Source organism: Zonotrichia albicollis, chromosome 29 (assembly GCF_047830755.1).
Source record: "Zonotrichia albicollis isolate bZonAlb1 chromosome 29, bZonAlb1.hap1, whole genome shotgun sequence".
NCBI classification, from domain to species: domain Eukaryota; kingdom Metazoa; phylum Chordata; class Aves; order Passeriformes; family Passerellidae; genus Zonotrichia; species Zonotrichia albicollis.
In genome coordinates, this window is record NC_133847.1 from 6376354 (window position 1) to 6388601 (window position 12248).

Consider the following 12248-nt stretch of genomic DNA (forward strand, 5'->3'; position numbering starts at 1 on the left):
CTCTGGAAAAGAGAACAAGCAGGGTTGGCACCCCAGGATTGGCACAGCAGGCTCTGGAAAGGGGAACAAGCAGGGTTTGCCTCCTAGCACTGGCACGGCAGGCTCTGGAAAAGGGAACAAGCAGGGTTTGCCCCCCAGCATTGGCACGGCAGGCTCTGGAAAAGAGAACAAGCAGGGCTGGCACCCCAGGATTCACACAAGCTCCCCCTGGAAAAGGGAACAAGCAGGGTTTGCACCCCAGGATTGGCACAAATTCCCCCTGGAAAAGGGAACAAGCAGGGTTTGCACCCCAGGATTGGCACAAGCTCCTCCTGGAAAAAGGAACAAGCAGGGTTTGCACCCCGGGATTGGCACAAACTCCCCCTGGAAAAGAGAACAAGCAGGGTTGGCACCCCAGGATTCACACAAGCTCCCCCTGGAAAAGGGAACAAGCAGGGTTTGCCCCCCAGCACTGGCACGGCAGGCTCTGGGCACGCAGGGGAAGCTGCCTCTTAGTCATTGCCACAGGCAGGGACAGAGGAACCGAGCCGGGAAAACAAGAAGTCACAGCTGCCACCACCGCCTGTCCCCAAACCTGCCCTGTCCCCGAGGAACCCCCAGGGGCCTCCCACAACCAAAAACAAGAATCAAAAAAAAAAAGAAAAAAAAAAAAAAAGAAAAAACCCCAGAAAGAAAGAGAGAAAGAAAACAGATTTAAAAAGGAAAAAGGAGGAGGAGGAGGGTTTGACGTGTATTTTTAGTTGCTTAGCACAGCCCTGAAATATTTCGGCAGCCACTCCCTCCGCGTCGCTGGTGTGTAACTATTCCTGTGCTGCCTCCTCGCAGGGCTCAGCGGCTCTGAGTCACCGTGGGCACTCAGAGACACCGACCCGGGGCTGCCACCAGAGCTCCAGAGCCCCCAAAACACCCCGGGCAGGGTTTGCAGGGTGGCCTTTGCTGGGCCTTTCCATGGGGACACGTTGGCCCTGCCAGGCTCTGCGCCCACCCACGCCCGCAGCCAGCCTCAGACTTTTCCTCCTCCTCCTCCTCCTCCTCCTCCTCCTCCTCTCTGCTTGTTGCTTTTATCTCGCTCCTCCCTGGCTTGTTTCATTTTTTATTTTTTTTTTTTAGTTTTGTTTTTCTGCCACGGGGCAGTGGCAGCTCCCAGAGATGGATTTTTGGGGCAGAAAAGCCCAAAGTGAGCAATGCCCTTCCACTCAGCTGCCCTTTGTGGGGGCACATAAATATTGAAAAAGGAAAAAAAGAGGGAAGCAGGCAGGGAATGCTGCTAAAGTGGGGTAATTAAACAAACGCAGAACTTAACGAGCTCCATCACCAGACCCCAAAGCTTGGCCAGGAGATAAGGAGCGCTTGGAGGACTCTCCCCGTTGTTGCAGTGAGGATTTCTGGTGCCAGAAAATCCCAGCAGGGCTGGAGCCGTTTCCCTTTGCAGCAGGGAAGCCACAGCACAGGGATGCAGAGGGAGGGAGCAGGTTGGCGAGGGAAAGTCTGACACAGCCTGGGCTTTGTTGAAATGCCACAGGAGTTTTCCAGCAGGGAGGACACACCGGCCCATCCCCTGGAACGGGATGAGTGCTGCTCACGGCCTCAGCTCCATGGCTGGTGCTGGAAATTGAATATTTGGGATTTATAATAATTGGGATTTATCCCCAATTCCAGGGCTCAGGGAAGGGCTCTGGAGCAGGCAGGGCCCAGCAGCATCACAGACACACACAGAGACAGGCTAATAATAATTGGGATTTATCCCCAATTCCAGGGCTCAGGAGCAGGCAGGGCCCAGCAGCATCACAGACACACACAGAGACAGGCTGGAGATTTATTCTCACTCACCACTGTGCCCAGTGCTACAAACATTAAAAAAATAACTCTATAAAAGCAAGTTCTTCTCTCCTTTTCCAGTACAGCAGCGATGGCAGAGCCTCCAACACGAGAACCAGTTGTACAAACCCCAAACCTGCTCGAGACAAGTCACAACATCAGCTTTCCCCCCCAAAATTCATCCATCCACGGGGGTTCAGGCACCCCCAGAACTGTTCCTTTCCCCCCTGGGATCAGCCAGGACATTCTGTTTTTGCTGATGGAAGACTGGAGTAACCTGCCCTGGGAATCCCCAGGAGTTTTGTGGATAATTGAGGGCTGGGGGAGGAAGTGGCAGGTACAGCCAAGCCAGCTCAATCACCAGCCACCGATGGAAGAAATTGGGGTGGGAAACATTGGCAGAGCTCAGGACTCGGTGTCACAGCACAAGGGAGGGAGTTTTCAAAAGTAAATCCACGGAAATCAACTCAAATTGTTGTTTCAAAAAAAAAAAAAATTTAAATCCCCCCACGAGGAATAAGGGGTGCACCAGCCTCATGCAAAAAAAAAAAAAAAAAAACCAACAAAAACCACAGAAAAAAACCCCTGTTCCTTTGAAGGAAACTTTCGATCTGAAGTCAAATTAGCAATGAACTAATTGGGAAATGCTCGTTTGTCACAAGCCTTGAAGGCCAATGTTCATCCCTCCTTTGAGCCACTGGAGGAACAGAACTCACTGGCCAGGAGAAGAAAAGCAAAGCTTCAAAGTTTGTTGGTTTAAAAAAACCCCAAACTTTCAGGACAATTCATATTCAGACACAACATCCTCAAGTTCAGTGTTTTTAAACCAAAACACATCTGTTACAAACAAAACAACTTTCCCAAGTTTCAAGTATTAAAAAAAAATAATATTCCAAGCGATCCAGAAAGTGTTTGCCTTCATACTGGTACCTCAGAACAGGGGAAATATTTTAAATTAAACCTGGTAAGGCTGAAAAATTCACTCTCGGGAGAAGGCAGGACCTCGCTCCTTAACCATTAACGAATTTTTAAAAATATTTCCAATGATTTGCTGACTGCAAGGAGGGAAAACTCCTTGTGAAGAGGAGCACGGTTTGGGCTCTGGTTCTGGTGGAGGGGTGGCACAGGGAGCGTTTGGGGACAGCCCTGAGGTGACAAAAGGCAGAGCGTCCCTGCCCTCACTGCTTGGCCGATTGCCTGCCCGGCTTCTTCTCCTGCTGGCCTCTCCCACTGCCTGGAATTCCTCGGCCACGGCCCCCAAAAACACCTGTGGGGCACAAAGGGACAGCTGTCAGCACCAGCAATGCCTCACAGCCACGTTTCACCCCAAAAACTCCCTTAGTTTGGGGTCTCAGAAGCAGAAATGCGATTTTCTGACTTCTCCTTTTGCAGCCCCAGACCTTTATTTAGGAGGCGCATAAACTCATCCCCCCCATCAGATTAATGATGATCTCGTGGTAAATTGAGGGTTTTTTTCCCCAAAAATGGAATCAGGGAAGCAACAAATGTAAAATCGCCTAGCCCTGAGATTTTTGGGATGAGATTTATCCCCAAAACCCCATCCTGGGGATAAAGGGATTGGATCCACCCTTTGCAGAGCCCAAAGCAGACCCAATCCACGCAGCAGAGCTGCTCTAGAGGAGGCAATGGGCCCAAAATAGAAATTATTAAATTATTCCCAAAATATAAATTATTAAATTATTCCCAAAATACAAATTATTAAATTATTCCCAAAATATAAATTATTAAATTATTCCCAAAATACAAATTATTAAATTATTCCCAAAATATAAATTATTAAATTATTCCCAAGCCTGCAGTGCTGGGGATGCTCCTCCTGCACTTGTGAGCTTTGGCAAGGCCAGAAGCCAAAGGAGGAGGATGAGGAGTGTCAGAGACAATAATCCTTTCAACTGGGAGAACAATTACAGCTTCCCTCCTGCCAAAAAAATCCCAAAAAACTGCTGTGCAAAGCAGGGAAAACAGCTTGGTTTTGGTGTTTATCCCCCGAAAAAAAATCCTAAAAAACTGCTGTGCAAAGCAGGGAAAACACCATGGTTTTGGTGTTTATCCCCTCCAAAAAAATCCCAAAAAACTGCTGTGCAAGGCAGGGAAAACAGCTTGGTTTTGGTGTTTATCCCCCCCAAAAAATCCCAAAAAACTGCTGTGCAAGGCAGGGAAAACAGCTTGGTTTTGGTGTTTATCCCCCCCCAAAAAATCCTAAAAAACTGCTGTGCAAGGCAGGGAAAACAGCTTGGTTTTGGTGTTTATCCCCCCCAAAAAAATCCCAAAAAACTGCTGTGCCAAGGCAACGGCAAGGAGGGGAACCTCTACAATAAATGTAATAAATAAATATAAATATTTAACCACATATATAAATATAAATATTGATGATATATATACAAATATATAAACAAATATATTTATATTTATATTACATTTACATTACATTACATTACATTATATTATATTATATTATATTATATTATATTATATTATATTATATTATATTATATTATATTATATTATATTTAAATTTATATTTATATCTATATTTATATTTATATCTATATTTATATTTATATTTACGGAGTGCCCTGGGATCACCTAACCCCTGAAATGGAAACGGGAAGGGTTGTTTGGGTGACCTATTTCTCCTGAAGTGGCAACCTGCCCTTTATCAGGAACATGAATTATTCATCTTCCAAAGCACCTCAAACCCTCACACAGTTTTGTCTTCTTTTTTTTTGTTATTTTTGAAACATAAATACATTCACAAATCAGAAAATCCAAAGCCCCATTTTAAAGGTGGAAGAAGATGATTTTTTTTTTCCCCTCACTGCCACGGAGCAGAGCCTGGTTGATTTTGACTATTTTCACTATTTTTACCCCTTTTGTTTGCCCCTGGGCCTGGCTGAGCTGCATTTCTGCTGCTGCAGGAACCGGGAGGAGCTGAAAGAGTCAAGTTGAGACTCCCTGAAGCTCCTGCCCAGCCCAGAATGAGGGAATGAGGGAATGAGGGAGGCCCAGCCCTGGCACGGATCCTCCCCGTTCCTTGGCAGGGCCGCCTGCTCGACTGGATCCTGCTTTAACACAGAGCACCACGAGAGCTCCTTGCACAAAAAGGGAGATTTTAAAGGCAGGGATCCCATTGTCCCCTCTCTAAGATGGGGGAAAATAAAATTTTAAAAAATCAGATTTTTACAGCATCCAGCTCCTCTAACCACAAAAAAAAAAAATCAGATTTTTACCTCGTCCGACCTGAAAAAAAATCAGATTTTTACCTCGTCCAACCCCAAAAAAATCAGGTTTTTACCTTGTTCAGCTCCTCTAATCGCAAAAAAAAAAATCAGATTTTTACCTCGTCCGACTCCAAAAAAATCAAATTTTTACCTCATCCAACCCCAAAAAAATCAGATTTTTACCTCGTCCAGCCCTTCCCACGCCTCAAAAAAAAAAATCAGATTTTTACCTCATCCAGGTCCTCCAACCACCAAAAAAAAAAATCAGATTTTTACCTCGTCCAACCCCCCAAAAATAAAATCAGATTTTCACCTCATCCAGCTCCTCCAATCCCCCTAAAAAAATCAGATTTTTACCTTGTCCAGCTCTTCCAACCCCCCCCAAAAAATTCAGATTTTTACCTCATCCAACCCCCAAAAAAATCAGATTTTTACCTCGTCCAACCCCCCAAAAGTAAAATTAGATTTTTACCTCGTCCAACTCCTCCAACCCCCCCCAAAAAATCAGATTTTTATCATGCCCAACCCCCAAAAAATCAGATTTTTACCTCGTCCAACCCCAAAAAAATCAGATTTTTACCTCGTCCAACCCAAAAAAAATCAGATTTTTACCTCGTCCAACCCAAAATAAATCAGATTTTTATCTTGTCCAACCCCAAAAAAATCAGATTTTTACCTCGTCCAACCCCAAAAAAATCAGATTTTACATCGTCCAACCCAAAAAAATCAGATTTTTACCTTGTCCAACCCCCCAAAACAAAAATCAGATTTTTACCTCGTCCAACCCCAAAAAAATCAGATTTTTACATCATTCAACCCCCAAAAAAATCAGATTTTTATCTTGTCCAACCCAAAAAAATAGGATTTTTACATCGTCCAACCCAAAAAAATCAGATTTTTACATCGTCCAACCCAAAAAAAATCAGATTTTTCCCACGTCCAACCCAAAAAAATCAGATTTTACCTCATCCAACCCAAAAAAATCAGATTTTTACATCATCCAACCCCAAAAAAATCAGATTTTTCCCTCGTCCAACCCCATAAATAAATAAAATCAGGTTTTTACCTCGCCCAGCTCCTCCGACCCCACGGCCCTTCTGCTGCTTCTGCTGCTGCATGCCCCCGCGGCCCCGGCCCTTGGACACCACCTCCTCCTTGACCATGTCGATGATTTCGTCGGGGATCCGCAGGTACTTGATGGTGCTGCCGCGGATGTAGCACTCGGGCATCCTCCAGAACTTGTCCCCGTCCTGGCGGGGGCAAACGCGAGGAAAAAAATGCTGATTTTGGGGCATTTTTGGGGATTTTTTTTGGTCCCAGTTGGAGCAACATGAGCAAAACTGTGGGGGCCTGAATATATGTTGTATTGTAAGACCTGTGTGGGTCTGGGTTGCTCCAAACGAGCTGCAGCTGCAGGGTCCTTAGTTGGGCAGCAGCTGTAGCTTGTGAAGGTAACTGAGATAAATAGGGGTGGGTTGAGAGCCCAGGAGGAGCCCCTGAGAAGAAAGGAAGGAGTGTGATGCAGAGAATGGAGAAGAGCCCCAGCAGAGAGGCGAGAACAACACTGCAGCGAAGATTACAACAACTGGTGACCCCGACGTGATGAAGAACACACAACCAAACATCAAAAGAAGGTATGGAATCCTCCGGACAGCCGAGAGCTGTGGCAGCCTGAGAGCTGGGACTGTATAGGGATATGTATATATTCTGTGTGTGTATCTAAGACAGCCGAGAGCTGTGGCAGCCTGAGAGCTAGAACTGTATGTGTATTGTGATTGTATAATTGTTAAAAGAAAAGGGGGGAAATGTGGGGGCCTGAATATATGTTGTATTGTAAGACCTGAGTGGGTCTGGGTTGCTCCAAACGAGCTGCAGCTGCAGGGTCCTTAGTTGGGCAGCAGCTGTAGCTCGTGAAGGTAACTGAGATAAAAGGGGTGGGTTGAGAGCCCAGGAGGAGCCCCTGAGAAGACAGGAAGGACTGAGCTGCAGAGAATGGAGAAGAGCCCCAGCAGAGAGGCGAGAACAACGCTGCAGCGAAGATTACAACACAAAACCTGTTGGGAGCAACATGAGCAAAACCTGCTGCTTTTGGGGCATTTTTAGGGATTTTTGAACTTGTCACCATGAGCAAAACCTGCTGCTTTTGGGTCACTTTTAGAGAATTTTTTGTCCCCAGCCTGTTGAGGAGCAGCAGTGAGTCCATAAGCAAAACCGGCTGCTTTTAGGTCATTTTTAGGGATTTGTAACTTGTCACCACAAGCAAAACCCATTGTTTTGGGTCACTTTTAGGGATTTTGTTTCTGGAGAGGGGGAGAGCTGCAGCAGTCCTTGCTGGGAGCGTTATCCGTAACCAGCTGTGAAAAATGGGGGTTTAACTCAAAGAACACAGAGCCCCACAAAGAATTGTAATTTCAATTTGTTCCTCAAACACTCACAGAAAATGTCAGCAGAAGAGGCTGAGGGAACCAGGCCCTACTTCCCTTCTCACACCAGAGGGGAATCGAAAGTGGGACCAGAGGCAGGAGTTAAAGTGGGGCTGAAAAACCAACTCTGGTGTAAGAACGCAGCTGTGGCCACGATTCCTGTCCAGCTGGGAGCCACCCCACTCCTTCCCTGCTCTGGGGTGTGGAGGGAGCAGAGAGGCAGCTCTGGAGCCAGCTGGCTGTGGGCTGAGAGCCTCCAGAGCAGCTGAGGGGAATGAGGAACTCACACTTTGTATATTTATTAAAAATAAAAATAAAAATAAAAACCTTCAGGTGCTCAGTTTTGGAGCAGCCACCTCCCTGCTTTGCTTTCAGGCAGTTTCAGGATTTTCCTGGGATACTATGGGCTTCCCTAGGACTCAACTCAATGAGTTATTATATATTTATTATCTAAATAAATATATAAATATATATTTTTTTTTAATAAAAATCTCCAGGTGCTCAGTTTTGGAGCAGCCACCTGCCTGTGTTGTTTCAGGATTTTCCTGGGATACCGTGGGCTCAACCCAGAAGGGTTTCAGGGAGTTGCGGAATTAAGAAGTTGTTGAACAACAACTCAGGGCTGTAGGAACAAGAAGCCAGGGCTGAACAACAACTCAGGAACAAGAAGCCAGGGCTGAATAACAACTCAAGAGTTGTAGGAACAAGAAGCCAGGGCTGAACAACAACTCAGGAATAAAAACCCAGGGCTGAATAACAACTCAGAGTTGTAGGAACAAGAAGCCAGAGCTGAACAACAACTCAGGAACAAGAAGCCAGAGCTGAACAACAACTCAGGGCTGTAGGAACAAGAAGCCAGAGCTGAACAACAACTCAGAAACAAGAAGCCAGAGCTGAACAACAACGCAGGGCTGTAGGAACAAGAAGCCAGAGCTGAACAACAACTCAGAAACAAGAAGCCAGAGCTGAACAACAACGCAGGGCTGTAGGAACAAGAAGCCAGGGCTGAACAACAACTCCCTGGCCATGATGTCAGTGGGAGGAGGGACTGGGCCGGCTCCAGCAGGCCCGGGCTGCAGCTGGGGCGGTTCCAGCCCAGCCCTCCCCATGTGCCGCCTGCAGGGTCCCAGGAGAGGAGGAGGGACCAGCACGGCCCGTTCTGCTCTCTGGGGACGCAGCAGTGACGGGGGAAGCACGGTGGGGATGGATGGAGAGGAGAGATCTGCAAAGGGCCTGGGTGGGAGCTGCCAGGCACAGCTCGGAGCAGGCCCCAAAGAGGGAGAGAGAGATAAAGAGAGTGGTAAAGAGAGAATGAGAGAGTAAAAGAGAGGATCAGAGGGTGAGATTCCCATTACAATACAATAAATCTTCCTCTGGTCATGGAATTTGGGGTTTATTGCCAAGGGCCTGGGTGCAGGGCCCTGCTGGGAGCTGCAGCCACAGCTCAGAGCAGGCCCGAGAGGAGAGAGAGGTAAAGAGAGAGAAGGCAAGAGTGTGGTAAAGAGATGAGAGAGTGAGGAAGAGTAAAGAGGGTAAAGAGAGAGTAAAAGAGGACGAGGCTCCTGTTACAATACAATAAATCTTCTGGTCTTGGAATTTGGGGTTTATTGCAAAGGGCCAAGTGCAGGGCCCTGCTGGGAGCTGCCAGGCACAGCTCAGAGCAGGCCCGAGAGCAGAGAGGGGGAGAGAGGATGAGAGGGTGAGAGAGTAAAAGGGTAAAAGCTTAAGAGAGTAAAAGGGGTAAGAGAGCGAAGTTCCCGTTCCAATACAATAAATCATCTTCTGTGCTGAATATTCTGATTCTCAATAACCAATCTAGTACAACACACAAATCCTATAGCATTTCCATACAGCCTATAAGAATCATTACATTACCATACCGTGTTATGTTTTAAACCCTAAAAACTCCTCTTTGAGCCCCTTCTGCCAAGCTGTAGGGTCTGCTCCGACCCTCGGTGCTGTCTGCAAGCAGAGGGTATTGTTCCATCAAAAGGGGGTTACCTTCATTGTTTTCCAGTTGTTCAGTAACTGAGGTACCTCAGAGCTTGCTTTCATTTCCATCTCACTTATAATTTCCATATTCCCAAACTCTTTTGCCAGGCAATCACATTTATAAGGCTTTCCTGTTTCCCTTTCCCCAGCACAGCAGCTCCTCTCATCATCACCACCATTATTATCATTATTATGATTTGGGGCGGCTCTGCCTGCACGGGCAAGCCCAGGCCAAGATTCCCCGGGCAGAGGCAGAGCCGGCAAACCCCGCCCTGCCTGGGCTGTGCCGGCTGCAGGAAGGGATGGAGCTCCCGGCCCCTTCCTCGTTCCGCCTGTCCCGGGTGAACAGCAGGCTCCCGCCTCGTTGTCCCGTGCCATCTAGTGGCCAGCGCCACCAGTGCCACCAGTGCCACCAGCAGATTCCGTCCCCACCCGGGGTTTGGGGGTGTTTGGAGGCAGATGAGGCTGCTCTCCCTGCATGCTGATTGTGGAATCATGGAATGGTTTGGGTTGGGAATCAAACATTGTCCCAGTTCCACACTTTTCTCGGTCTCAGGTGGCTCCAAGCCTTGTCCAACCTGGTCTTGGACACTGGGTTGTGTCCAAGGGATGGGGACACAATCCCCTGGACTGTGGGATGGGACAGAGCCACAGCTGCTGTGGGAATTTCATCCCAAACCTTCACCACCTTCACAGAGAGGAATTCCCTCCCAAAATCCCACCCAACCCTGCCCTCCCTGTGTCCAAGGGATGGGGACACAATCCCCTGGACTGTGGGATGGCACAGAGCCACAGCTGCTGTGGGAATTTCATCCCAAACCCTCACCACCTTCACAGAGAGGAACTCCTCCCCAAAATCCCACCCAACCCTGCCCTCACTGTGTCCAAGGGATGGGGACACAATCCCCTGGACTGTGGGATGGGACAGAGCCACAGCTGCTGTGGGAATTTCATCCCAAACCTTCACCACCTTCATAGGGAGGAATTCCCTCCCAAAATCCCACCCAACCCTGGGTCCTCTCATTCCATCCCCTGTCCAAAGTTTCTCTCCATGTTTTTGTCAGCCCCTCCAGGCACTGGAAGGCCACACTGAGGTGACCCCAAAGCTTCTCCTCTCCAATTCCTCAGCCTTTCCCCACGGGAGAGCTGCTCCATCCCCCTCTGATCATCCTGGGCTTGCTCCAACATCCCCACGTCCTTCTGGGTGATCCCTCCCAATCAAACCTGAGCTGCTGCTCTCCCCAGGCAGAGCATTGAGCCTTTGGAAGCAAATTTCCAAGGAAAGGGAATCATCACCTGTGTCCTGACTTTGCTGTCACCTCCTCTGAGTGTCCCTCCCGCTAAATTCAACAGCAGATCCTCGTCCCACCGTGACCCAAAACCCAGCCACAAATTCCAAAATTCCAACGATTTTTGGGAGAACAAGGATCACAAGAACAAGGAAAGCACAACAGCAGCTGGGCTCCCACCATCTGTGCTGCCCACAGGGACCACACCAGACACTTCTGATGGAGGTCAAAGCCCAAAACACAGATCCCAATCTCCCAGAGTAACTTTGGCCAAGGGCAAAGGTCCCAGAGCTTCCAAAGGGCCCTTTAGCCTCAGTGGGTGAAGTCAGCTGGATGTGGAGAGGGGAGGAAATCAAAAAGATTGATTTGGGAATAAATGAATATTCCAAATATTCTTTTGGGAATAAAAGAAATTGGAGGGAATAAAAGAGATTGGAAGGAATAAAAGAGATTGGAGGGAATGAAAAAAGAGATTGTGGTGTTTGAGGCTGCCTGGCACAGGTAAAGGCTCTGGATTTTGGGAAACTTGGATCAGCATCACAGGATGTGGCCCCCCACTCCTCACCCAGGGGGATGAGGGACCCCAGCCCCTCATCCTGTGATGTGCAGAGAGGGGGCACACACACAGGGCTGCTCCTTCAGTATGGGCATTATCAATAATTAAATGACCGTTATCAATAATGACATTAAATCTGCATTTCAGGCAGAGGTTACACCTCCATAGCAGCGATGTGAATTACAGCAGAGCCAGCCTGGCTGGGGACAGAGCTGAGGAACCCTTGGGGACAGATCTGGGTGCCAGTCCTGTCTGCTCCCGGTGCTCCCCGCGGGCCCTGCCGTGCCCGGTACCGGTGCCGGTGCTGCAGCCTTACCCGCGATGTGCAGATCACCTCCCGCAGGTTGATGTTCATCCAGTTGTCGCAGCTCACCAGGTGCCCGTTGTACGTCTCCCCGTTCTTCAGCTCCACCAGCTGCGGGAGAACGGCGGTCACGGGGCGCCGGTACCGGGCCGTGCCCGGTGCCACCCGCGCGGTACCGGCGAGGGGAGCGGGGTTGGGCCACGCGGCCCGTACTCACCATGGGGTGGTTCTGCGCCGTCTTCAGCAAGGACAGGGGCAGCTGCGGGGGGAAGAGAGGAGAAAGGCCTCAGCACCGACGGGCAACGGGACACCGGCCGGGGCACCGACCCGAGCACCGAGCGGGGCACCGGGCACGCCATCCTGGGCGGCAGGGATGAGATGATCCAGACCCTCCCGTCCGATCCAGCCGCCTCCCGAGCCCGGTTCCCGCTTCCCCCCGTTCCCGGTGCCCCGCTCACCATCGTGCCGAACCGGGAGCCACCGCCGCGCCGGGCGCTGCCGCTCAAACCGCCCCCGGCTCCGCGCGGGACCAATCAGAGCGCGGCGCGGTCCCGCGGAAGCCAATCAGAGCGCGGCGCGGCCCCGCCGCAGCCAATCAGAGCGCGGATCACGGCCTGGCCGCGC

At 49.2% G+C, this 12248-nt stretch overlaps 1 protein-coding gene across 1 annotated transcript; it reads right to left on the bottom strand.

The window, feature by feature from the left end:
- Nucleotides 1-1802: 1802 nt before the first annotated feature.
- On the bottom strand, nucleotides 1803-12220 carry LSM4 (LSM4 homolog, U6 small nuclear RNA and mRNA degradation associated). The gene is made up of 5 exons (XM_074528716.1): nucleotides 12083-12220; nucleotides 11842-11883; nucleotides 11637-11735; nucleotides 6127-6310; nucleotides 1803-3085 (listed from the first exon to the last, which is right to left on the bottom strand). The coding sequence occupies exons 1-5, from the start codon at nucleotides 12083-12085 to the stop codon at nucleotides 2997-2999; spliced, it is 417 nt and encodes a 138-aa protein (XP_074384817.1). The 5' UTR covers nucleotides 12086-12220; the 3' UTR covers nucleotides 1803-2996.
- Nucleotides 12221-12248: the final 28 nt, after the last annotated feature.

Coding starts and splice junctions, on each gene's coding strand:
- LSM4 (XM_074528716.1), bottom strand. Junction 11,736..11,841: donor CGGCGCAGAACCACCCCATG/GTGAGTACGGGC, acceptor GTTCTCCCGCAG/CTGGTGGAGCTGAAGAACGG. Junction 3,086..6,126: donor GGTCGGAGGAGCTGGGCGAG/GTAAAAACCTGA, acceptor TGTGCCCCACAG/GTGTTTTTGGGGGCCGTGGC.